Source organism: Scomber japonicus, chromosome 19, assembly GCF_027409825.1.
Source record: "Scomber japonicus isolate fScoJap1 chromosome 19, fScoJap1.pri, whole genome shotgun sequence".
NCBI classification, from domain to species: Eukaryota; Metazoa; Chordata; class Actinopteri; order Scombriformes; family Scombridae; genus Scomber; species Scomber japonicus.
In genome coordinates this window covers 3,512,302-3,540,007 of record NC_070596.1, presented here as the reverse complement: position 1 = coordinate 3,540,007, position 27,706 = coordinate 3,512,302, and the positions used below count along the sequence as shown (strand labels likewise).

General features: G+C 38.5%; 1 protein-coding gene across 1 annotated transcript; it reads right to left on the bottom strand.

Annotated features, from left to right (window-relative positions):
• Positions 1-483: 483 nt before the first annotated feature.
• On the bottom strand, positions 484-26,580 carry slc38a9 (solute carrier family 38 member 9). The gene is made up of 15 exons (XM_053339398.1): positions 26,354-26,580; positions 23,841-23,986; positions 19,875-20,004; positions 18,113-18,231; positions 17,950-18,013; positions 17,758-17,851; positions 17,143-17,313; positions 16,108-16,167; positions 14,096-14,305; positions 13,346-13,453; positions 9,577-9,683; positions 9,205-9,318; positions 6,953-7,101; positions 4,149-4,238; positions 484-1,575 (listed from the first exon to the last, which is right to left on the bottom strand). The coding sequence occupies exons 2-15, from the start codon at positions 23,936-23,938 to the stop codon at positions 1,410-1,412; spliced, it is 1,680 nt and encodes a 559-aa protein (XP_053195373.1). The 5' UTR covers positions 23,939-23,986; positions 26,354-26,580; the 3' UTR covers positions 484-1,409.
• Positions 26,581-27,706: the final 1,126 nt, after the last annotated feature.

The window sequence follows — 27,706 nt, the reverse complement described above, 5'->3', positions numbered from 1 at the left end:
ATACATATGTGCAAGTTTGCTGAATCAGAATACCTCGGATAAAAAGTATGAGTTTCAGGATAAGAATACAAAAATGTTTTTGAGGTTCAATCTCACAATGCTTCCCTTTAGTGTGCTGTTGTGTGCTGAAGTACAGTAGATTCTATGAGCTGAACCTACACTGTATGTTGAAGTTTAGTTTATTACAACCTAGGTTTTATTTTTATAGTTTTGTCACTAATTTCTATTAATAACATTATAATCCAGCAAACCAATAGTTGACATTAAGATTTTTACATAAATACATTTGTTTCTAACCTGTCTCATCGTCTGCTCATTTTTTAATTGTTGGATTTCTTTTTAGTAATGTCACCCTGTTTCCAGATCACTAACTCAGAGTACATTATCATTAATGATAGGAGTCATGAACAACACTATGTATATAAGACTCCTGTATTTAAAACCAGAATACTCCTTTAATTTGATTGAAAGCAAACACAAAACTACAGTTTTCATAATCTGATATGGTTTATTTCCACACATATATTCCCTTTGTCTTTCCTTTCATTAGTAAAATACAGGAGATTGGGCACAGTCTCTAGAAAATAGGCATCATGTAAACATGTTGTCAAACATGTAAATCAACACTGCTCATAAATATGAAAAGACTGCCAAAAGTTTTGTCAAAAATATGCACAGAACATGGCTGCCTTAGCGTAACATAGCGTTAACATAATCACAAAGTTAGTCAAACGATTCCCTGCTGTCAGCAACACACGGTTCTATATGATCCAGCTGTAAGCTTCACATGTAACACATTTAAAGTTCACTCAAAACTGTAGATTTCATGTTTGACTAAGATGCTGCTTGAATCTACATAAAAGCAGACCTTTAATACAATAGTTTAAGAATACTCTCAGTCACTATGCTGACCTCATTCCAAATGTTCCTATCAGTTTGCAGCTGATGTTACCATGAATGACAGAGTTGCAACACAGAACACAGCATGTCTCTGTTTGGCAGGTCTGCAATCAGTCTGTGCAGGAGTAATCATGTAGGAAATCATCTTCAAGAAAAACTTTATCATAAAAATAACCACTGACTGGATGGCAGGGAGAAATAAAAAGATCAAACCAAGATAATAGATTTCTGTTATTTCCCTGAAGCATAAACCTTTCCAAAGCAAAACTTTCATTTTTATTACAGGAAGTGTGTGATATTTAATCTTATAACACAGTCACAGACGATGAATCTGAGTGGCTAGAGGCTGCAGTGGTTTATTATTTTGGTAGACATGACATTAGTTGGATAATACACATAATGCACTCCATTATTCTACATCTAATTTCAGAGATTACGATCTGAAATCTCCATCACATCTTTTAATTTTGGCTTTGAAAGGTTCAGGGTGTTTGTGTGTGACTGCTTCACTACATGAAGAATTGGGCCAGCAGATTGGCAATGCCCAGCAAGATTAGGAAACTGTGGAAGAGGGCTGACGGCCAGCGGAGCGCCCCCTGCCGCTTCAGGGAGATCATGTGGACTAACGCAGGAAAGACAAACACCAGAGCCAAGCCACATGTTGCTCCAGAAAAGCTGTGAGGGAACAAAGACTTATCAGTACAGCATCACAACATGGCAAACCACTTCAAACATGAAACATCTGAGGTTAGATTATGCTGTTACTCCATTTCTCAATCAAGAGAATCAAGCATGCACAACAATATATCAGAAATATGTGTGAGGTTACATGACTTGCCTTTGAGCATTCATTACTTAAATCAAAGTGCAAAGTGCTGTCAGGTGGACGAACGTTTGGTGCTTCTGTTTCTATATGGTAAATGGACTGTATATACATATATGTACTGTATTTATATAGAGCTTTTCTAGTCACACACACATTCATACACTGATGACAGGAGGGACACTAATCATTCACCCACCATTGGCACAGCAACGGGAGCAATTTGGGGTTAAGTGTCTTGGGGATGGACATGTGGACTGGAGGAGCCGGGAATCGAGCACACTTTACCTCCTGAACCACAGCCGCCCACTATATAATGATTGTAAATGAATGATTATAAGGAATTGTTTTTATCAGTGGTTGTCTTAGAAGCTGATAACAATAATGGTCAATAATTTCTTTTAAAAGCAGAGCTCCAACATTTGGGAAAATAAGTATATTTTGGGGGTATGATCCAAATTATAATCAAGACAAAAAAGGAAGCAATAGTAGGGTTTATGCACATCCACACAGAATGCAATTTAAAACCTTTTTCATAATCATAGCAGTCAAACAATGACAGAACATTGGTAGGGACAATGAAGCCTACAATTATTTTATATAGCAAACTAAGTATTTATTGACATTTATATCACTTTTTGTTTAATCAGTGTTTCCCAGGTGTAACAATAATTCATAGTAATATATTCAATCAATTAAAGAGAAGTGGACCCAGGGAGTGGGAGAGTGGGAGAAAATTGATGAGTCGAGTGAGGATTTTAGCAAAAACTTAAATTAATAAATAATTTGTAATTGAAAAAATCAACACTTGTCCATAGTGAGTGCATGAACTTTGTAGCTGTAGCAATGATTGTGTTGGATGGAGGTCTGAGGGTGCTCACTGAAACCCCCCAAAAAACACATTAAACAGCTTCTGCAGCACAATCCACTGTCACACCAGTCTCACTCACTTAATAGATGGAATATCTTCTGACCAAAAACACATCCAACAAAAACATATTCACACAGGCCACTTTATTTTTTAAAGGTACACCTGTGCAATCAAATGCAATCCAATAAAACAGCCTTGCCATAAATTCTACTTTTACAAGTTTGAAGTTTTTGTGGTCATTAACTGAAAGCTTTATGTCCTAATATTTTGCCCCCCTTGTGTTTGTTAATGGAGTGGACAACATGTTATGAACAGCATTCAATATAATTCACCCTAGTATACCATCACCATTGTTGTGTTAGATTGCATTAGATTTGATGAGTGTACCTTATGAAGTGGCCAGTGGGTGTTTATGACTAATGTTACTGTCCTCAGCAGGAAAGATCTTTGTTAATTTACTTTATAAAAACCTTCTAAGGCCTGGTTCACACCGGACGCTGAAGCGCCGCGATTAGCTGCCAAGCACCGAGGAGCGGAGCTACTTTCCTTTCGGCGCCCATGTTAATCAATGGTGTCGTTCACATAGGAAGCGAGGCTCTGCACCGCTGTCGGTTCGCGCCGTGCAGCGATCATTTCGGCGTCTGGTCTATTTTCTCTGCGTGCCGTGGCCGAATGTGTCAAGCCGGGCAGTAAGTCAAACAAAGCAACAACGAGAGAATCTGGTTTTCTAAATAAAGCATGTCAAAATAAAACTATTTTTCAATAATTAAATATGCCGTTTGACAAATGCGGTGTGTGTGTGTGTGTGTGTGCCTAATCAGAGCACGAGACGAATACACACACACACAAAAGAGAGAAGGACACAGAGTGGGGTGTAATACACATACAAACAGAGATAGAGAAAAAAGAGCTCCAAGTGTGACAACAGAGGAACCGAGGAGCAGAGCCGCTTGCCGACCGGCAAGTGCGAGAATTTCCAAGCACGGCGCTTCTGCGCCCGGTGTGAGCCAGGCGTAAGGCCTTTTTGAAGGAACTGAATTCTGTTTTCTTAAGTACTACTAATAGCGATTAAAACATCGATTACAAGGAACTGGTTTTAAAAATGTATTGTAATATTATGATTTTTAGAATTGTATGCCTTTATTAGTTACATTTATATTGATATGAGTATGAATGGCATGATTACATTTCTTTTTAATTTTGCTGTACAAACAAATAAGGCTATAAAAAAGTTAGAATAAGTTGGTTTACTAATGATGAGGAGTATTGTCATTACTGCCAAACTGGGAAGGAATTGGGTTTAACTGGACTTAATACTAAATACTACTTCTTTCACACCACTTTGAAATATTTCTAATGGAGATGAAGGACAAGGAACAAATGCAACCAACACTCTTACAGAGAATGTCAACCATGTCATGTTCATCACAGCCACAGTCTCTTGTTCCTCTTATTAATGCATATAAAAGCAATCATTTGATTCATTCAGTTTGATTCATGAATTATGAACTGGCATTTAGTATAAGTGAATAAGGAAACAATTTCAAAACATACCGTATAATGGATCCAATATTGGGATAAAACTTGGCCATCAGGACACCAGCTGCCACAATTAAGATATTCAGTACCAGGACATGGAAGAAACTAAGGAAAAATGAAAATGTATGACATTCTCAGAGATCGCAGACTTATTACTTACAGACTGTGTAAATAATCTTTGGAAATCCTACAACTACCATTTCTGCACAAATATTAGAATAACAAATAGATGAAAATAAGTCTGTACAATTGACCAAAATTAATTACAAAAAACAACAAAACAAAACAAATACTTCTTCCTCTTTATTTATTAAATTATTATACGGACCTTAATAGAGTCTGTGTCATCAGTATGTAATGAGGGTGTGATCAATATATCAGACAATTTTAGCTAATCACAGATGTATCCATGCTGGTGTACACTTCAGCTGATAAATAACAGGAAATGTCAGAAATATTTACAAAATTGTTTCAGTTAAATTGTTTGTCTACATGAGAAAACTGAACTGAACTGTTAAAAAATAACTGAAATGAGCTGATGATGAAGACATCAGCAACAATTTAATGACAAGTGCAGATCAGAGGAGGGTGCAGTCATGCTTTGGGACACAGCTTGTGTCAGAAAGAGTAATGTGATAGTTAAATGCAGTGGGAGCTTCAGTCGAAATTTCAGTAGTAGTACTTCATTATGTACTTACCGTAATATTTTACAATACTTTTAAAATGTTTGCAAACCTGCTGCAAGGTTTTCGGACATTTGAAAAGCTATTAGCATATCAGGTGTTAGCAGCCTCTGAGATGATGAACCGGTCATCTGAGAGAGAAAATGATCCGATGAACTAATCTGTGCAAGTCTATGCATGCACCCGCTGTGTCATGCAGTCCAAAACAAATTCGGATATTTGGCCGTAGGCTATTGTTAGTTTTTGTTTTTTTTAACTTTAGCCTTAAATAAAAACTCTGAAAAACAAAGCCCAAGTTCCTTTTTTGAGAGAGGGAGAGAGAGAGCGAGAGAGAGAGAGAGAGAGACATTCTAAGCCTTCAGTCAAGGATAAGATGAGCTCCTAAAGATATTTAGATTTTTAGACCAAAAAGGAAGCAGAGAAGAAGAAGAAGACTAGATAATTATTTTTTACTTATTACTTACTTATTTTCCCAAATCAACCAAATTTCACCCAAAAGACAAGCTTCAAGACCTTGCATCAGGATTACAAACAATTACTGTCAATTAAAGGTCAATTAGAGGAAGTGGGGAAGCTAAGCTACCTGGCTACAGCAGACAACAACAGCAACCAGAGCACCAAATCCTGAACCAAAATGTAGGGATTGGATCAATGAAAGGGACTATCAGACTCAGGACATCTATCCAAGGAAAACCCTTCCAGTAGGCCTGTTTTAACAACAGTTAGCTAAATCGCTAATCGCTAGCTACATTGCTAACAGTTAGCCCACAGAGACGTTGCCAGGGAAACGGTAAACACTCTACACAGAGAAGTGGAGTATCCAGCCCACTGCACTACTGCTAACGCCAAGAAAAAGTACAAAGGAAAAATATGAAAACAGAACCATCATGAACTCTATGTAGACTATGTAGAAGGACCATCAATAACCTCATATTTTATACCACAGTGGTACAAGCTTGGAAATCCACTTTAATCATGTAGTGAAAGAAGGTATTGGCAGAGATGGAAGGCTGACAGTATGTAAATATGGAAATTTAGATACCAACAATCCAGTTCTGACCATCAATTACTATACTAAAAGGTACTGTTCTGATACAAGGAAACGAAAAAAAACACCTCCCGTCTTTCGAAAAAAAGCCTTTCCTTCCTTTAAGTCCCTAATTGAAAAAGAGAGCAGTGGTGAACCTGCTGGTATACTGGAGCAGTGGTGAACCTGCTGGTATACTGGACTCTGAGGAGGAGGAATCTGATCCCCAGGGGAGAGCCTGGCTCAGCTAGAAATGGAGCTCAAGGAACTGATGCAGACAAAGATGGGAGACATGAACTAGGACTACTAACTTGTGCCCAATAGGGGGGGGGGGGGGGGGGTATTGATAAAAGAATGTATCTAAAATAGCCTAACAATATTATCATTATTATCATTATCATTATCATCATCATCAGTAGTAGTAGTAGTAGTAGTAATAAAAGATTACACCATCATCCTCACTACCACCACCTCCATCTATGGGGCTTTCACCCTCACGTCCTCCACCACCATCATCATTATTATTATCTATGGGACCCTCACCCTTCCCACCACCCTCCTTACCACCACCACCACCACCACCACCACCATCATCTCTGGGGCTCTCACTCTGCCCTTCACCACCACCTCCATATATGGGACTCTCACCCTCACGTCCTCCACCACCACCACCATTATAATCTATGGGGCCCCCTTTTTGTTTTTTTTTGGTGTGTGTGCCCTTTGTGCTTCCCATATCGCCTATAACTAAATCTGCCACTGTAAACCACCATAGCCTCAGGTAACGTTATCTTCACCTGTTGCTGCACTCTCTGTGTAGAGAAGCTGCCTGAAAGTGCAGGGTGCAACAGCAATTGTGCAGACTCTGTGACGTCAACACAACCTCCCACACAGAGCAAGGTAGTGGGAAGAAGCAGCAGGACTAGCTAACATTTTGGCAACATGTAAACAAATAGGCAATATCGACGATTCAAAAATGATCATGGTCATGTCCATATAAATCGTTAGATAAGTCGATAACATAATTATGGTGCCAGGCCTACATACACTGCTGTATATTCATCACTATGTAGGTCTGCTACCCAGGAAATAACAACATATGAACTTACCTTGGGTAATGACTGCCAAAGATCTGACCCATCACCTGGACCCGGACCAAGTATCCCAGTAACGGATAGACTGTGATCATCTGGAACAACAGGAAGGTCCGAGCCACGAACACCATCACATCACTGCTGGAGAAGTTATCCAAGAAATTCTATAGGACAGAAGACAGCAGTGGAATGTTTGCAATGAGGGATTTGTTTGAAAAAAGAATGCTATAGTGACTTAAGATTATGACTTCTCGTTTGTTTCTGCTGATCTGCTCTGTTGACATAAGTCTGAGTGACAACATAGAAAGTTAACAGTATACTTCATGTTCATTTTGCAAGTGTAATTATTTAGCCATTGAATCAAAAATTGCTTGCAACCACTGTATTTTGTGAAGATGAATTACAAGATATCTCTAATAAGTGCATGCTGTATACTTTCCAGATGCTGCACTGACCTCATAGTTGAGTTTGGGTCAAAATATCACATTAAATGCCTGACTAAGAAGATAACACACTGTTACACCCTAATAAAACACTGTTACAATTAATCAACAGTGCCTAGGCCTATGATGCCTTCCCCTAACCATGCTCACTCTAACCATGCCATAGTCTACCTGATTCCTACATAGAGGTACATACAGACAGAAATTCAAGATCTTTAATGAAGGGTACTAAATTGCATGTGCAGTCCAATAGACTGCATATTTGGTTAGTGTGCGTGATCTATTGAAAATAACTGCGTAAATGAAAACGGGTGCAACAGGGTGGAGAGAGCAGTATTAAAATGAGGGTTTTGTGTCTTAATGAAGAGTTTGGACGAGCAGAAAGCCCGCAAGGGCAAAATGAAATTTCATCTCATGGAATTAGAGGTTTGTAGCGGAAGAAATGAACAAACTGAGTTACAGCAAAAAAATAGTACCAGAAAAACCTCCATATGGGAGAGTATTTGTGACAAAGTCTTTGCTGTTAGTAAAACCAAAAATATTCCACTCCAAAAATATTAACACGGGTGGATAAAACCTGTTCTCTGCGTATTCTATCATTGTGCCTCTGTCTCATCCTCTCTACAGTAACAAGTCATATGTGTGCAGTGTGCAGCAGGTTAATACCTGTCCTTCAAAGATATTATTTATAGACACAGTTAGTGTCAGAAAAAATACCTTCAGGTTTGGTAAATCACAATGCGCGTGCTAAATATTTGATTAGCATTTTCTCCTCCCTGTATTTTGCACACTGGGCTTAAAAACGTCTCATATTACATATTCATTATGACAGACGTACTAAATGGACAGTGTGTATTATCTTACACATTTAAAGACTCAAACCTCTGTGCGCAGCGTTAGTAGATTAGCTTGCACATTTTTTGTGGGTGATGTCAAGTTTGCACACGTTTTTACATACGCAAACCTTTAGTAAATCAGGCCCATAGAGTTAGATTAATGTGAAATCTATAATATAATATATATAATCTATAATCTTATATTGCATATCAGTGAAGTCATCACATTTAATTACATTAATGCAATTATGTGTATATATGTGTAGCTTACTCTTATTTTTCTCACTGGATATGCTTGTTTTTCTATATTTTAATTTTTATACACCACATCAAGACAAATTCCTTTTACACGCAAAATTTCTTGGCAATAAATGTGATTCTGAGTAAACTCTAGAGACTGGTGTGCTTGAAAATCCGAGGATATCAGTAGTTTGAGAAGCACTCAAACCAGTCTGTTTGGCACAAACAATCATGCCACTGAAATCACGTTTCCCCACATGTTTGACTTAAGCATTAACTGAAGCTCCTGACCGGCATCTACATGATTTTATACATTACAATTCTGCCACATGATTGACTGATTGGATAAGTACATGAATAAGCAGGTGTTCAGGTGTTCCTAATAAAGTGCTAAGTGAGTGTATATTCTATGAATATATTTGATTCTTACAAAAAGAATGAGAAGTGAATCGATGTCATATTTCTTAACGACTACTCTGTCAAGGCTGATAAAACTGGTAAAATTATGGCTTTCTTTGTATATGGATGAACTTTGCAAAGTGTCACATGAGTCAGTCTCATGGCTATTAAGTTGTGGCCCTGAAACAAGAATTATATGGTAAAATCTTAGCACTATATTACCTGGATCTGCGCCAAAAGGCACTTGTTCTTTGCTTCATCAATGGTCTACCCCTAAAGATCAAGTTAGAGTACAAAGTTCAATTTTATATGGCAAAAAAAGAAAAGAAAACTGAGGTGTGAATCTTACTGGTTGAATGCAGTCTTTGAAGAGAGGAGGTGAAGGAAAGGCAGCAAAGATCAACACTCCCACATACAGATAGGTCAGTCCTACCAGAAGATAAGCCACAGACAGGTCCCGCACCTGAAAATACCAAAACACATTCACCTTAACCTCAGCATCATCTTATTTATTGTGTTTTCTGGGATCAATAAACCATGATGAGGTTTGTCCTGACTGAACTATTTGATATTTAAAAAGACTCTTCCCTTCCAGTTTCTGAAGTGAACACTAAAGGTATTGCCATCACTTAAAATGTGGAACTGCGTTATCTGCACTAAGTCAGGAGAGACAAGATCAGTGCAGTTGAATACATGTTTGCAGTGTGTGAATAAGGCTTACATTGTTCTCTTGGTGCATGTTGCTCTTCATCAATGTGATGATGCAGTTGTGGATGAAGAAGGCCAGAGTGAGAACACCAGTCAGCTGAGGGAAGAGCAGTCTGAACTCTGAAAGAACAAAGTAAGACAGACATTATGTATTTTCTACTGTACATTAATTTAAAAAAACATCTAAATACTCACTAGTGCTGCAGTGTTCATTACTGCCATGTAAACTGTCAATCCAGTAGGGAGTATCAGTCACTGTCACCATCCTTATGCTATATCTTTATATTGCCCGTAGTTGTGAATGGTCTCTATACTATATGTTAACCCTATGATTGACTGGCACCCTGCCCCTCACCCAATGTAAACTGAGACTGGCTCCAGCTGTAACTGTACTATAGCATGCTATGTCCAGTGTTTGGTGTAACTGTAATCACACTGCATTTGTCTGTAACTCAGTAATGTAATACATAAAGTAAACACATTACAGGTACTAAAAACGAATATGTTGTTACTTGCGTACATACGTTTTTTCTACTCGTATAAATAAAAAAATAAAAAAATCACCTCTCATGATGTAGCTTTGGTTAAAGTTAAATGGACTGTACTTACATAGCACTTTTCTAGTTGTTATGACTACTCAAAGTGCTTTTACATTACATCTCATTCACCCATTCAGACACATTCATACACTGATGACAGGAGCTACCACACAGGGTGTTGACCTGCTCATCAGGGGGAATCTAACCATTCATTCCCATTCACACACCATTGGCACAGCAACTGGAGCTATTTGGGGTTTAGTGTCTTGCCCATGGGATGGACATATGGACTGGAGGAGCCGGGAATTGAACCTGCAATCTTCCAATTGGAGGACGACCGCTCTAACTCCTGAGCCACAGCCGCCCAAAATTCAGACACACATGTACACACGAACAAGAGAAAGGACTAAAATGGCCTCATCGGAGCGATCAACACCTTTTGAGGAGTGACACATTACTTCGAATTTGTTACGCAAAGGACAAGAATTTGACAGTAAAGTGCAAACTTTGCCCAGGCCAGAAATACCTATCCACTACTGTGAACACAACATCAAATCTCTCCAAGCACCTGCAAAGGCAACTCACTTACACAAAGCTAGCAGTGAAACATCCAAAGACTGATGCTCAAGTGTATGCCAAGCCAAGTGTATGCCAAGCCAACCCCAGCTACAAAGCAAAAGCTTGATATTCAACAGGCTTGTAGCATCTTACATAGTAAAGGAAATGCTGCCCGTTTGTACAGTGAGATATCTGTCTTTCAGAAACATACACTGGGGCGGCTGTGGCTCAGGAGGAAGAGCAGTCATCCACCAATCGGAGGATCAGACGTTCAATTCCCGGCTCCCCCAGTACATAAGTCGATATGTACTGGAGGACCCCAAATTACTCCCACTGGCTACACCAATTGTGTACGAATGATAACTCCTCCTGATGAGCAGGTTGGCATCCTGTGTGGTAGGCCTTGTTATCAGTGTATGAATTTGAGTGACTGGGTGAATGTTATATATAGTGTTTGATCACCTGCTGACAGAGATTTCTGTTTAGCATTTGTGTTTCAATATTAACTGACTCTTTAAGAAAAGGACACACCATGTCTTCAGTCTGCATGCAGGCTTCAGTTAAAAAGGAAGATAAACTCAGGGTTAGTTGAAGAAAACCAGGCAATGAGTTAGTTACTGGTTAGTTTCACGGAGTATGTTGCCAGGGTAACTGACTCACAGTATAGCTGAATTGGCTTTGTAAAACCGAAAAATCAGAATTAACTCTAAACCTGCTTTCTGAAACAGGCCCCTGGAATTCATTTCTTGATTGGGTGCCACTGCATGCTTGGACTCCCTGAACTCCCAATTTTAATTATTATCATCTTATCTTTTATCTATTTTTGTTTGTGTTTTTGTTAGTGCTTATGTTTAAAAAAGCGATTATATAAGTACAGCCAAAATACAGATTACAGGGAATGGGCAGCCATTATCAGACAGGAAACCTTTGTGAGCTATTTGGACCAGTTTTATGCCTACTGTAGATGAAAACGCCATCTTGGGCACCCGTGAAGAATCTCTTCAGCCTGGGCAATCCTGTGCTGATTTCAAGAGAACAAGTTGTCTGACAAATGCTTTAAGAGACTCTTCCTCATGAGGGTTAACCACTGCTTTAGTGATAAACATATGAAATAAGCTGCTGGACCAGGCACATGCACACAGAGCCCCTGCCCTTTTTGCCTCGTATTAAAAAGTGCCCTCTGTGTGTGTGTGTGTGTGTGTGTTTATTTGTTTGTTTTAAATAACATTAATAAATTCCTGTTAGGGATGTAAAAAAAAAAAAAACAACGGTACAAAAACTGTACCCATTTCTTGTAATACGGGATTGTTGTGTGTGTTGAGCCTGCTGCTTCTTTATCCGTTGCGGCTCCGCTCGGTGAGCGAGAGAGAGGGGGGGGTAACTGAGGAGACATGACAGTGGAGCAACTTGAACCTGTGAGTTATGGTCTAACTAGTCACCGTCCACTTATTCAACGTGCTTAAATATGGGTAATATTTCAGAAAAACGCTCTATTTTAGTCAATGTGTCAGCTTCTATTTTTGCGGGACGTGGGAGCACGCCGCATCAAATCAGCACAGAGCAGATCGTGCGGGACAGGAAATTCTGTACAAAATACAAAATAAAACACAGGGTTAATTTTCAAAATAGAATGCACCGTGTTTACGGCGGATCATATTTCCTTCGAGGTTCAGATATAAAGTTTATTGTGACTTTGCTACTGCTGTGTGGGCTAACAAAATAATAATAATAATAATAATAATAATAATAATAATAACATAGTAATTTCAGCATTCTGGGGATGTAAGCTGTATTATTATTCATGTTGACAATCATTTGTTGACACAAAATAAATGGCAATTTCATATCACTTTCACCTACAGGACACACAGCTAAGTAGTTAACTTTATTTTTTAATTTTACATTAATTTCCATATTGTGTAAAGGACCGAAAAAATTTAAAAAAATTCGGCACGCACATGCTGCCCTTTTCTGACTTTGAGGCCCTGCCTCTCTATAATCATGTGCACGTTCCTGTGCTGGACTATTCTACTATTAAGCCATAGTGAGCAAGCAATTCAAGTGCGTTTGGCCTGTGATATGAAATTTCATTGAAATCATTGATATATTATTTTGAGGCATATTATTATTTATTTATTTATGTTGACCAAGTCTTTTTAGAGTTTTTTTTGTAGACTACTGCCAGTGTAACATTGATAGTTCTGCTTGAAAGGCCAAAAGCCCAGTGATATTTGGACATGCAATTGAGCCTTGTTCTCCCCATGACATCTTTCTGTGATGTGTTATTATGGCTGCTTTTGTGGTATTACTTCATTAAATACCATAAAAAAAAGAGATCTTGGTGTCTATGCCGAAAAAAAATCTTAAAAAAAAAAAAAGATCTTGTGTTTATTAGGATAGGAATTTGCTCTGATAATACTTAAGGTTTAACATTATATTATTAACTGACAATAACACATCTCAGGTGTTGTTCCAGAGTAACCTAAACTAGTAGTGTATTTAATTACCTGCTACAGGAAGTAACTGAGTAAAGTAACGCATTATTTAAAAAAACAAATAAAAACAAACGACTAATGTGTAACACATTACCATTTTTGAGTAACACCCCAACTATGTCGTGTTAGTATGTCTACTAGGTTAATCTAAGTCATTGAAAGAAACATGAAGAAGCATCTGTAGATTTACCTGGAACATAGAACTGGGTTGTGTCAAACCAGTGGAACTCTAGGTGGAAGCCAAGGTGGACAGCTTTTATAGTGACCAGAACAATCAAGTAGACCACTGAGATGGTCCCTGGAAAAGAAGGAGTGATACAACACTGAATGGATGAATGATGCAGTACACAACATATTCAGAAGAAAAACACACAGCCAGGCAATAAAACTTGTTTACCATTGATCTCCTGCCTCTGAATCTGCAGATAAATTGAGGCCTTTAAGCCATTGTTAAAAACTAGCCTTGTTTTTAACTAGAATCTTTAAAGAATTAGAGATTTTATTATTATTGAGATTTATTATATTGTTAAGATTATGATAAATACATACACACATACATGTATATATATACACAGGGTGTCCATAAAGTCTCTTTACAATTTAACACATTTATTACAAAAGCAAATGAATAGACAAATCTGTGGAAATGTAATCATTTAATACTCCTCTATATGGGCACCATTAGTTGCACGAAGCACATCAAGACAGTACTCTTTTTCTTGCCATGTTGGCTGTAGCAGAGCCTCATCAATGGAGGCAATAGCATCAGTGATCTTTTGCTTCAGGTCGTTGATGTCCCCTATCTTTGTTCCATACACCATACACAAATGCAACGTGATTAAAAACTTTGATAACCACTGAGTGCATAGAACAAGTCTGATTATGTATGCGTGTATGTGTATGTGTGTATTTTCATATGATTGTTCTCAATCTTTCTTACCCAAGAAAGTGAACCTTGCAAAGAAGGAGGCTGAACGGAAGCAGAGCAGTGGCAGCAGCAGGATGATGAGGTAGAGAGGGATGGTGTTGGTTTTACTCCACCAGTGTCCAAAAGACATGACATCAGAAGTTTCATTTCCGCTGTTACCAAGGTAAAGTGTGTTGATACTGTTGTTCTCTCCAGGATTAAGGTTATGGTATGGACAGATGACTGGTGAACAAATCATCAAAGCGTTACCAAACTGAGTTTACTAACTAAGATTTCTTTTTAGGAAACAACTAGTCTATTTTTCATATCTAGTGCAATGCCTGTTCAAAACGTGGCAGTACTTCAACTCATAGAATAGAGATTTGAATGAGTATATACACCACATGACATGACAACATGAAAGAAACTGATGGTATAAATAATAAGTACACTTAATAGTAAATAGTTCTTCTTGCTCTTTTCTTATTTCAAGTAAAATAAGGATTGCATTTAAAAATAAAATAAAGTACATTCTAAAATAAAGTGGATCAATCATATTGGGCTCTCAGACCGTTTGGATTTGAGTGTGGTATGTTTATTAAAAGATTGGTGCTTTGCCTGTGGTATCACTTTACAACCATCACACCCTTGGAGATTATAAGACAAAGTGGTTTAGAACTACCTCTGGAAGTATTTGTTCCATTTTACTCACATAACTACAGTCATTGTGTAATTGGTTCTGAGTGCTTGCAAATGGGTGACCTACACTCAACCATGTACCCGAATGTCTTCTATGTAGAGACAACTGTTCACATGCTGTGACTGTTGCTGATGTGCGAAATGTGCTACTCACGCTTCAAGTTTGTTCTAAATATTTATTCAGTGTTCCTGATACAATCATTTGCTACTTTCAAATGTAAAGTTAGCCATAGTCTACTAGCAGGCAATTTAGCAAGTAAAGAGCCACTGCACAGGGATTTTGGGCTGTTCCAGCAACACTGTAAACACCCATAAACATATACACATTATTATGGATTTATCTATGGTAATACATTTTGATAAGGTTAATTGACATCTATGACATGTCTCTGCTTGCTCACTTTTTTCTATTTCAATCTACTGTCTATCAATCTGACCTGCATCATCCCAATATTGTATACTCAGGTTACCCTCTTCTTTTTTGAAAGATACAATAAATTACATTCAGCCTTACTAGATTTTAGCAAACAACTATTTGCTGTGTAATGATATAGAGGAGTAATGGCAACCTGAACAGTGAATGAAGCCATACTCAGAGCTTGTCATCTGAGCTTCCCTGTTGTTTGTTCTGATAGCCGCTCTGGTGCATGTGAGTTCCTCCGTGCCCTCCACATCCATTTACAAAATGGCAGCCGTGTCACAACATTCTTAAATTACAGTTAAACAGTACACTAAAATATGCTTCTGAAACATTACAGAATCTTATCCCATATTTGATCAGCACAGCATAGTTTGACCAATTGAGCTGAGTTTCAGTTCAGGGATGACTTTCTTTTCTTTCTTCCCAACTTCATTGAGTAAACAACACACAGATTTGTACTCGCTTGACATGTTTGTGCAAAGAGTGACATCTAGTGGCTGAATGTTGTGTATTGTAACTAACATTTATGGGATCTTTGACAGTGAACATTCTTATGCTTACATGTTAACACCCAATACAGCACTTTAACAGGGCAGAGGAGTATTTTCAGCAACAGACTTCTGTCGCTGTCATGCTCAACAGACATGTTGAGGAGGTTTGTCCACAGGGTCATCCAGCTTTATAACTCCACACTGTAGGAGAGGGATGACTGACTGAACGACCTGACTTAATATGGGCTACTGAATGCCTTAATTAACTTCAGGATTAATAAGTATTTATCTATCTATCTATCTATCTATCTATCTATCCATACACGGTATAGAGATATTTGTATCTTGTATGTATTTTATTATATTTTATGTTCAAGCCTGCATATCTTATGTGCTTTATCAGGCAGATAGACAAATTATTGTATGTGACTTACCTTTTTCTGTGCCATTGGTTTCAAACTCTGAATCTGACACGTTGACATTGTGAGCATAGTCTGTACAAAGAAGAGGAATCAATCAGATCAAAGCAAAAGCACCAAGACATTTTAATAGGTGCTAACCATTAATAATTTACCATCTCCCTGAACAAAATAACCTTAATCTATGAGCAGTTCTGATGTCTCAACATCCACAGTCTCTGGACTCCTGAAATACCCACCACCTGCTCTGCATTTGTTATACTTTCTACATGGTGAACATTGGTGCAGCATTTCAAAGGTTTAAGGTTTGGACGCTAAAAAATGTCATTATTGATGTGTAGTTCCATCACAAGTGTAGAACACAAACGAGCCTAGCTAATACTTAATACAAAAACAGATTCTTAAACATTTTTTCATATATCCAGTGATCTCATTGTTATCGGTCAGGATCGGTTGGGATTAAATACCCAGACAAAACTTTGTATATTAAGTATGCAACTTTAGCTTTAATGCAAGCTATTTCTCCACCTTAGCTGAGTCTCAGTCATTTAGCAACATTGGATGCATACTAAAAAATACCGAATCATATTCAGTCTCAGATCCTATCTCTGAGAGAGTTTACAAATGAAGTGTAACTTCGAAATTTGTTTGAAACAAGACTGTTGTGGAGGTCATTTATTTTTCAATGTCAGCTAAACATTATTATAATGAGACATACTTTGCTGATTAAACCTTTAAATTGATTTTCCACCCAACATTGGTGACCACTTGATGAGCTTGACTTTAGACTTGAATTCTCATTAAATGTTCCTTAAGGGCAACAGACAACAGAGATGTTGCACAACGTGAGGTCATTTGACAACCACGGCACACACCAAACACAAACAAACACATCAAACAAACAGAAAAAGTAGCCAAGGTACAGTGGCCAGAGAGGGTATGTGTTTTGATGCATGTCAGACACCACTGATGTGTGTTACCTTTTAAATGCTGAGTTTAATCAATCAACCAACTACATAATTTCTTGTACTGGTAAGAGCATTGGCTTACTGTAGATAAATTGCCCGGTGTTGTAGAGGAAGTTGGACATGAGTACCCAGTAAACCACCATGGCTCCAATAAGTGACACCATAGAGAAGATCAAGCTGGACCACTGGCCAAACTTGCCAAAGTAGTATCTACAAACATCAGGAAATTCCCAGTCTGATGTATCCATGTAGGCTGCACAGAAGACAAAGAAGGGATGAGGTGAGCAGTGAATATGCGATTTTTTGATGAAAAGTCATAGGAGTATCTGCATATCTCATCCCACAAATATGGCAGCCCAGGGGAATGTTGAAAGAGGTGTGTGAGGAAGTGGAAGCATGGCAAGCAAGCTGGCATCTAAAAATAATAGCATAGTGATTCAAGTAACTCGAGCTGCAATGCAGTACTGTGAAAATTAAAATAACACCAAACCAAAAGAAACAGGACTTCATTGGACTGTGGCCTATATTGTTTATAGAGTGTTAAGAAAATATGAATCTTAATATATTCCAAAAATTATAATTGAGTCTGAATAAAAGATAAATTATGTGGCAAAATAGTGACTTTTGTTTTAATTAGAAGATCTTTTGGCGGGATTATCCCAACTTTTCAAGTAATCATAAGTGTTGCTGGACTTACGTATTGCCTTTGGTGATTTGAGGACAATGTAACAACAGTAGAGCATCAGCAGACCTGTGAAGATGAGGATGAGGATCCCTAGAGTGAAACCAGCCTAAAGGGACCCAAAAAAAAGCTAAGGTCAATACAAAACTAGTCATTTTAGATGTGCCTTTCAACAAACCAAGGACTTTCATTATGTATAAGAATCACCTGCTTTATACCCCAAGGTATGCTGAGTATGGATGTGCCCATCATTGTGTTCCATATAGCAAATCTACAAGAAGAGAAAAGCAAGGTCATTAAAGCAATAAAACAGTCATTTTAGTATCGAGACAACAGTGAGCAAGGTTTGACTGATAATGGCAGGGCTTACATGGTGATGATACTGGGGTTTTTAGAGGAGGGGTCACTGCCTGTCACCTTAAAAGCTGTACCCAGTGGGCTGTAGACATAGATCTCCTCTGGCCGGGGGATCACATGGTTTGGAGGACTCTGAAGGACAGAAAACACATCAAGTTACTATAGATGATGGATAGATGGACAGATCCTATATTGTCATTGCACAAAAGATACAATGAAACTTCGTTGAGCATATATAGCATAGCATATATATATATATATATATATATTTTTTTTTTTTATTTATATTTTTTATTTATATATTTATTTATTTATTACAGGGGCTCAAAAGTAATTGAACTAACACTGATTGAACTGAATACTTCTTTGCTTTAAGAAACTCCTCGGTTGCCTTCACAGTATGTTTTGAGTCATTGTCCATCTGTATTGTGTGGTCCAATGGCCTTTGCTGAATTTGGGTGAATATGAACTTGCCTTGTCGTGCAGGCCCCAGGTCTTGAGCTGGGAAATTGGCTGTTCAGATTTCCCTGAATATCAATCCCTGCTCCCATTCACACATGACCCCGAGCAGGAAATGTTCAGGAACATTGCACAGCGATAGATTGCATGTGTGTAAGGGGCTTTACTTAAGGGGTAGAACCCTTTGTGCTGTTAATCAGTGTGTGTTATCTTCACTCTGACACTACTGTTACTGTATTCCAGCTGTCACACTCATGTTATCTTCACTCTTAATTGTGTGATAGCTGGAACGCAGCTCTAACACTCTTATTATCTTTGCTCTTAAGTAAGCATACAGTTGAAACCAGAAGTTAACATACACTGTATAAAAAGACATAACCTTTTTTTCTCACTGTCTGACATTAAATCAGACCAAACTTTTCCTGTTTTAGGTCAGCTAGGATTACCAAAATTATTTATAATTGCTAAATGCCAGAATAATGAGAGAGACGCATTTTAAGTAAATTTTGTAATACTTTCTTTGAAGTCAGAAGTTTACATACACTAAGATTACTATGCCTTCAAACAATTTGGGAAAGCCTAGATGTTTTGGAAGCTTCTGATAGATTAATTGACAATATTTGAGTTAATTACAGGCAAGCACAATCTTCAAGCTTCATCAGTGATCATCACATGAAGCCTAGTCTCTGTTATTACCATAACTGAACAGTCCTGCACAGATTTTTGTGCCAAAGTGATCAGCTCCAGTTCCTACATTTTGTTGCTGGTTGATCTGGCTTTGGTGAGGTAAATGCTGGGCGGTACAGGCTTTTGGGGAGTTTCCTTTAGCCTGGTTTGTATTCTGGGCCTGCAGCACCACTTCTACCTCTTTTACTTCCTGTATCTCCCAACGGTTATAGTAATCCATGGAGACCAGGCTGGACATGATCTCCTCTAAGATGTGTCCATAATGACAGTTCCTAATGAAATCCAATTCACTACATGACATATGTTGAGTTGCCGATCAAAAGGGTGACGTGGGGACAGGGTGACGTGGGGACAGGGTGACGAGGGGACAGGGTGACGAGGGGACAGGGTGACGAGGGGACAGGGTGACGAGGGGACAGGGTGACGTGGGGACAGGGTGACGTGGGGACAGGGTGACGGGGTGACAGGGTGACGTGGGGACAGGGTGACGTGGGGACAGGGTGACGTGGGGACAGGGTGCAGTTTACTTATGCTTGGTATTGTGTGTCATGTATAGGTATGAGCCTTAGCAAATTGGGCCCATGGTCATGTTTAATCTAATGTTTTAACTGGGTTGTGATTAGACTTACCAGCAGTCTGTCAGAAGAGCCTGTCAGTTTGCTGTAGTAATGGACTCTGCTGTTGAGGATGGCAGCCTCAGCAGACACTCTTTCCTGCGGGTCATCATCTACAATGTTCCTGGGCTCCACATAGAAAGGCCTAGGAAAAGCAGACAAAATATGTCATTTCTGGAAATCCTGAATATCTCAAAGTGTTCATAATAAATTAAATGTTTAAATCGTGCAAAAATGTCAAACATTCTCTGAATCGTGTTGTCCAATGTGCAGATTAGTTGCTTTTTCTCTATTTCATATAAATGAGAAACAATTGCAAGTGGAATCCAATACTAGTGACCTTATATATGCTACCTTTGGGTAATATTATTTGGAAATACTGAATGCAACCAGTTAACTAAATTAACCTACAAGCATGCCTTAAGGACATAAAGGCCTGGATGATGTGCAACTTTCTGCTATTAAACTCTGGAAAAAAGTTATTGTGCTTGGACCCAAACACCTTAGAAACACATTATCTAATGATAGAACTACTCTGGATGGCATTACTCCAGCCTCCAGCACCACTGTAAGGAACCTAGGAGTTATATTTTAGCAGGATTTGTCCTTCAACTCCCAAATAAAACACATTTCAAGGACTGCCTTATTCATCTATGTAATATTACAAAAACGTTCCTTTTTGATAAAGTTTATAGTTAGGGCCGACCAGGCTTGTCCTGGACCAGCTCCTAGTTTATAAGCTTATACTGCCGGGGGACTCCTATGATGCACTGAGTCCTCTCTCCTCCTCCCTCTCTCTCTATTCATCTATATCCATTTACATTCATGTGATATTAATGCATTCAATAACTTAAACTTTTCCCCCGGAGTTCTCTTTGCTTTCTCGTCTAACAGGTAATCTGGGGTTGTAGACGTTGGGATGATAGATTCCTGACCTGGACCTTCTATTTTCAATGTTGATATTCAATGTGCTTCTCCCTCTCCTCTGTATTCCCCTCTTTAATTTAAAGAGTATGGTTTAGAGCTACTCTACAGTTGTGACCACAATTATTAGCCCCCCAGGAATTATGGAACATTTTCATAAAATTCTTCCCAATGTTTGCAGCATTGATAAAACTTGATATAATCAAACATTCACCAGTGCTTCTAGTAGCTTTTGGTACATTTTGGAATATAAACTAACATTTTAGGCTTGCTTTATATCCAATATAGAGAAAAATGGGGATGTCAAAAATATTAGCCCCCATAATAGAGTGGTCAATAATATTTCCCCCCATGTGAATTCTTGCCTTCAAAAACACACCTAATTAACCAATCAGCTTTCAAACCACACCTGTGCAGTCAGTTGGCTTCCTAACAACACTTGAACATTCAATCAGCATAAAAGGACTCCAAGGAACAGAGCACTTGAACACATTATTGAGAGGGACTACTTTTACTCACCATGGCAAAGACAAAGGAAATCAGTCTTGAGCTCAGAAAGAAGATAGTAGAGGCTCATGATAAGGGGGAAGGCTATACTGCCATTTCCAAGTGTTTCACAGTGTCTAGAACCGCTGTACGTTGCATTATTGCTAAGTACAAGGAGACAAATTCTGTAAGAAACAAACCTGGGCATGGTCGTAAGCTCAAAATTTCAAGAACTCTAGAGAGGAAAATTGTCAGATGTCAGCAAGAATCCCTGGACATCTGCCAAGATGATTGTTGCTGACCTGGCCTCTTCTGGAGTTGACGTTTAAAGGAGCACAGTTGTGAGGGCTCTCCATCATGGTGGGCGTCAGGGCCATCGTCCAAGAAGAACCCCTTTACTCAAAGAGCGGCACATCAAAGCCAGACTGAGATTTGCCCGTGAACATTTGAAAGGTAAAGATGAGTTTTGGAAGTCTGTGCTTTGGTCTGATGAGACTAAACTGGAATTGTTTGGGCACATGGATGTTGCTTATGTTTGGTGAAGAAAGGGAGAGGCCTAATAATGTTGTATTTCTCATTTTTGCCTTTTTTTGTTTCAACTCATTAAATCAATAAAATATCCTAATCAAACTTGTCAACTTTTGTCTTTGTAATGTAATTGTTTCCAAAATAACAAACACGTGTTGTTAATGGCCATTTCCATGGAGAAATCAAGACTTTTGTCTAATTTCATAAGGGGGGCTAATAATTTTGGTCACAACTGTATGTGTTAAGAGCCTTGAGATGACTAGTTGTGATTTGGCGTTTTATAAATAAAGATTGATTGAAATGGAAATAGTTAGTTACATACCTAAATTTGAATTATACAGAGCACAATTACAAACACTCGGAACTACTTGTTGTGTTCTGAACATTGACTGATGGAATTTATAGACACTAAAGGGAATGTTTGCAATGCTTGATGTGCTAGAAAGCTAGTTGGTCACTGTGAAATACCTAACTGGATTAAAATTCACACACACTGCTAATGCAGTTGAGAATGATGCTAGGGTGATGCCAAAGAGAAACACACACGTGTAGTATTTGCTTGTCAGGCAATTCCAGGAAAGCCTAACTAGTAGAAAACACCTTGTTAATTATCTAGCAAACACTATCAGAAAAGAGAGACAATCATGGTCTAGGTCAGCTCAGCTGACCAGGGTCCATGCTGGATCGAAACTGCTAAAAGATATGGTATTGACTTACATTGGTTTTTCTACACCGCAACATTATGTATGATTAATGATTAATCATTTTATAATGACAATATACTATACATTTCTTAATTCACACACCACCTAATCACATACATGAAGACAAAGCAATGCTGTAGTGCTACCATCTGAATACACTAAATAAAGGACATGACGTTACATCACCTGAATGTTTGAGCTTCACTCTGCAGAGGTGAGAACAGGACATCTGTTGAAGATGTCCTGTTCTCAACTTAAAACGTCAAAACATGTTTGGAAGCCAGCTGTGTTTTATATGCAACTTACACAAGTGTAATGTGGAAAGTTGAAGCCTCCAGCTGAACAGGCCCGTTCAGAAGATGTTAGAGGTGCAGGGGATCACATTTATAAAAAGTGATTTCTCCAAATAATTAAGGTACTTGCTTGGAATGGCTATTTTTGCAAAACTGTCAAAGGGATAATACAATAAAAATTTAAAACAAACCCATGACTGAGAATGGTTAAAATGCTGCTGCAATTCACATATAGTATTGAGGCTTGGAAGAAACTATGCATTTCAGCCATTCTAAAGAGCAACACATAAGGTTTAGATAAGGCATATTAGACATTGGTTTATTTTCTTATTTATTCAAGATAAAGATTTTTAACATTTAACATTATTTCATCCATTCTTTTCTCCTCTCTTTTAATAGGCCAAATGGGCAGGAGTTCACACCCCATTTGAAGTCAATCTGTGCACTTGCCTGAGTGCACATACACTAAGAACTTAACAGTGGAGTACGACACATTTTGTGTCCAGCAGGAAACTTTTGACATGAGAATCAGCATATTCATTCATTCTGGATTTTTCATGGAGAGAGGAATAGATGTCATTGTGAGATGTTGTAATTGAACGTTTTGTGGAAAAATAACATGAGACACAAATTATTGATCACAGAAAAATATTTTTATACATTTTCTATGTATGGAGGGATAATTAAATTTGATCTGGTGAGTACTATCCCCATCCCTAACAGTGATTAATATACAGCTAATCCACAGAGAATATAAGAGTGGCATCCCCAGCTTTGGTCAAATGACACATTTTCTTAGTCATTCTTCACTGTGACTGATGTTATTTTGGTTTCTTCCCCAGTTCTATTGATCAAGTACAACACCTAGGAATCAATAACATAAGAATAAATATAATCTATCATATGAATGTATTTATTATGGCACTGCACCTACTCTGTGTGTGCCAGTGAATGCATCTCATGTATCTCACAGGACAGACTTCTTATTCTCTGTCATGTGATGCTGAAAGTACAGTATATTGATGGGTGTAGTCAGTGTGATCTACCTTTTAACCTTGACATCCAGAGAGTCTGTGGAGCCTCTGTGTGAGTAGCTCTCTCCAGTCTGTTCTGAGCTCAGCAGAGGCCTGCAGTCGTCCTCCATGATACCACTGATATTTTCAGCTAGATCCTCTCAACTCTCATCACCTGACTGGGAGAAAATATGTCATAAAGTCCAATCAGTCACAGGGCAACCATAAAAATATAATCAGTACAGACGTTTACTGCAATCATGTGGCTCACATTAAGGCAAACCTTTCTGTGTTTTTCTACCTTCCAGGTAGCCAATGGTTCCCACTCACTTCAGCATGCTGTGAAAATCATGGGATTTGAGAACTGGGTAATCCCTAACACTGGCAGGTACTGGATTATCTGACTCAAGCTCCAAGTTTCATATTTGTGGAAGCTCCATCAAGACAATGCATGCTGGGAAATACGTTGATATGCTCATCATGTTTGATTAGAAATTAGCAGTACTTTCAATTTATCATTTCAAGTCAAAAGACTTCAAGTCAGAAGAACTAATAAACATGAGCTCTGAAATGGTATTTCAACAAAAACTCAAAAAGTTAGGTTAAGTTAGAAGATGAGGGAAGTAGCATGAAAAAGCTTGAGCTAACCCTAACACACCCAAGTCTGATTGTATATACAGTAGGTGTGGTAATCATATTGATACATTTTGACCCAATAAAAACTATGTGTGATTTGGCATCAGTGTCATTGCACAACTCTTTTCACTAACTCTAGTATCATGCCTGTCAGCTCCAATCCCTGATTTGAATTGTCCTTGAGAACATTCTTTTACTTTGTTTCTATATAGAGGGTGTTTTTGTTGTTTTACAGGTCAAAGTTCAGGACCATCAACAGAAAAATAGGTGACTGACTCCTTTGCCATTGTCAGTAGACAAACTTGCCTTTCTGTCTTTCTTTTTTTGTGTATGTCACATTCAACATCACAAACATGCTGGGAAACAGGGTTGGTAAACAGTAGAAAGTAGGATGGATGCCAGTGACAATGTTACAGTGTTTACCTTTTTATATATTTTACTTCAGTGTCTCTTTCAAATTCATAGCCAACTGAACGATGTTTGAGCACTGCCTGAAATAAGACGGATTCAATTTGTTGTACGTTGTTCCCATACTGTATACTGTAAAAAATAACGAACAATGTTTCTGGCGATACACACCAACTTCCAGAACTTAAAGGTGCATCATAGTATCGCACCTCACTCAGGCATCGTATTTCCATGGTTACGTCTCAAGTCTCTTATTGGATGTTTCCTCGCCTGAAACGGAAACCTGACCATTCCTGAGTGTCTGGTTTGATGTAAGTTGGATAATTTCTGAATTTGAGTGCACAGAAGAATCCAAGTTTTTTTATCCATGTGCAGGTGTTTGTCAAACATGTATGTATATGATATAAACAGGCAGCAGGGAGAAAACACTGCTGCTCTTTTACTGACAACTGTGCACCTCTAGTAATATTAGCACGGTGCACGTGTGCACACAAACGCCATCAAAAGTCGCTGCAGCTGTTGGAAGCCGACTGACAGGTAACCCAGCTGTGATCAGCTGATCCAGCTGTGATAAGCTGCCGTCGTCATCAGAAAAGACGTCTCTTCACGTGACGCTTCCGAGGAAAGCACGTCTCATTTCTCTAGAACTAGGTTTTCTCGTTTCCTCTTTCCTGCAGTAGTTTCCTCACGTCTCTCCACGCATTCATGGAGGGAAGACACGCAAGTGAGGAAAACGTAGATGCAATTTAAGAGACATGGGATGTATAGGCTACCATCACTGCCGATCAGATCTGGAGCCATTGAATACGTGACTACTGCAGTCATTTAATCCGGGACTGAATGCAGATCGTACCCGTTAACACTGCAGACAAAAGCCAATTAATTATGGCTGATATGGGGGGGGGGTTGTCCAGTGTGAAAGGGGCTTTTAACACCCATGTTCAAACCGTGACACTGGGTTGTAGCGGTGAGGGTAGATAGATTTGCTGGCTGTATTAACATCGGGTAGGCTCATTGATCTGATGCTCCCTTCGCCTTCCTTAAAATCAAACCCAGTAATTGACTCAACCTACATATCAGCTCCTGCATTAGATAACCTTATACACAGACAACAAACCAGGTGGCACGTGACAACAAAAATAAAGCCCTGCACAAAAGAAACAAATACATGTATCATACATGAGCTGAGCTGCTAACTCAACTCCATCATCATTTTTGACACCGCAATTTAAAGATGATGAAAGGAAGTATACAAAAAACACTGACGTGAAATGGAAACTGTATCGTAACGTGTAAATGCTGTGTCTGCAAGAGCTTTGGCTACATTGTAAATGAGGTAGTATATGAATGTGTGTATGTTAACTTTATGTTTACCGTAGCTAGGATACCTAACTAATTCACCTGAAAATATACAAGCACATAAACTAAATGCTACCTTTATATAATTCGGTCCCCTGTCATTTCATCACATTTACCATTATAACACACGTCTCCATTCTTACCAATGTCTGCAGTGAAGTGTCTCTTCCTGTGTCTTCAGCTCATCTCTAATCTGCTATGTCAGCAACAAGCAAGCTGAACATCAACAAACAGCGTTGGCAGCTTGACTCCTGGTTGTCAGTCACTGGTGAGGAGAGCTACCATAACATAACGCTCACAAACAGTACTTGACTTGACTATGACAAACACTGGGCCAAAAGTAACAGCCACTCACAAACCACTTCTTCCTCTTATTCTATTTTGTCTTCTGCTTCTTTTTCTTCCTCTACTTCTTTAACGGTTGGCAAACAGCTGCCGGGTGCATTACCGCCACCTTCTGAAAAGGAGTGTGGATCGGACGGAGTATTATCTAAAAGTAAATATAGGCCTATAACCCACATCACTGCCGTGACTTCAAATTTGATACATTTTGTTTTGGAGAATATCTTTCCTGCGAATACTGATGAAAATCAATGATTGATGATGTTCTACTGTTTCCTGAATGTTACAATACTCACACTCACACATACCAGCTGTGTATTCAATTATCTTAAGTGTACTGCTAAGACTAGTGTGCTCAAATCTCATCCTTAAGATGTTAATTCTTTATTAACTGCTAGTTTCTCTCATTTCTCCAACCTTCTTTTGGATATATGTAGTAATGCCAACCTTTAGTTTCTCTATTCTATTCCTTCTGCTATCTCTTTTTCACTACTGATTTGATTATGCTTTAACTTCAGCCTGACTGAAGTGTATTGTCATATTTACTTCTACTTTATGAGTCACATTTTTTACATATTTTTCTTCCAGTACATTTCCCTCCTCCCCTTTATGTGCGAGAATCGTTTGTTAACTCTGAAAATAGTCCGAGGTATTTCCAACACAATGTCTGTCTTGCATCCAATTGTATATTCTTGATACTAATTACTGCACAACTAGAATCTGAAACTATTCAAATTTTGCTTGGTTTGATGTTTTCTGTCCAATTGAGTGCTAAAACAATAGCCAACAGTTCTCCTGTAAATACTGACAAATTGTTGTTCACTCTTTTATTTGACATCATATTTAAATCAGGACTGATAAAAGCAACCCATACTCTATATTGTCCATCTAGGTCTCTCTGTAACTATCTATATGAACTTGGTTCTGATCTATCTTTTTCTTCATTTCAATATAAAAGGTGCTGGTCAACCACATACTCTTCCAAAACCAAGGAGGGACAGTATAGTTGATGAAGTGCAGCCATAATCTACAGCTGCCCTTTTTAGCCCAATATATATAGTCTTCCAACCGCTTGCTCCCCACTCTCTGCCCCTCAAACATCTTATAATATTCAACACTTTTTAACGTTTCTGAATACATGTTGTCCAAGTAAG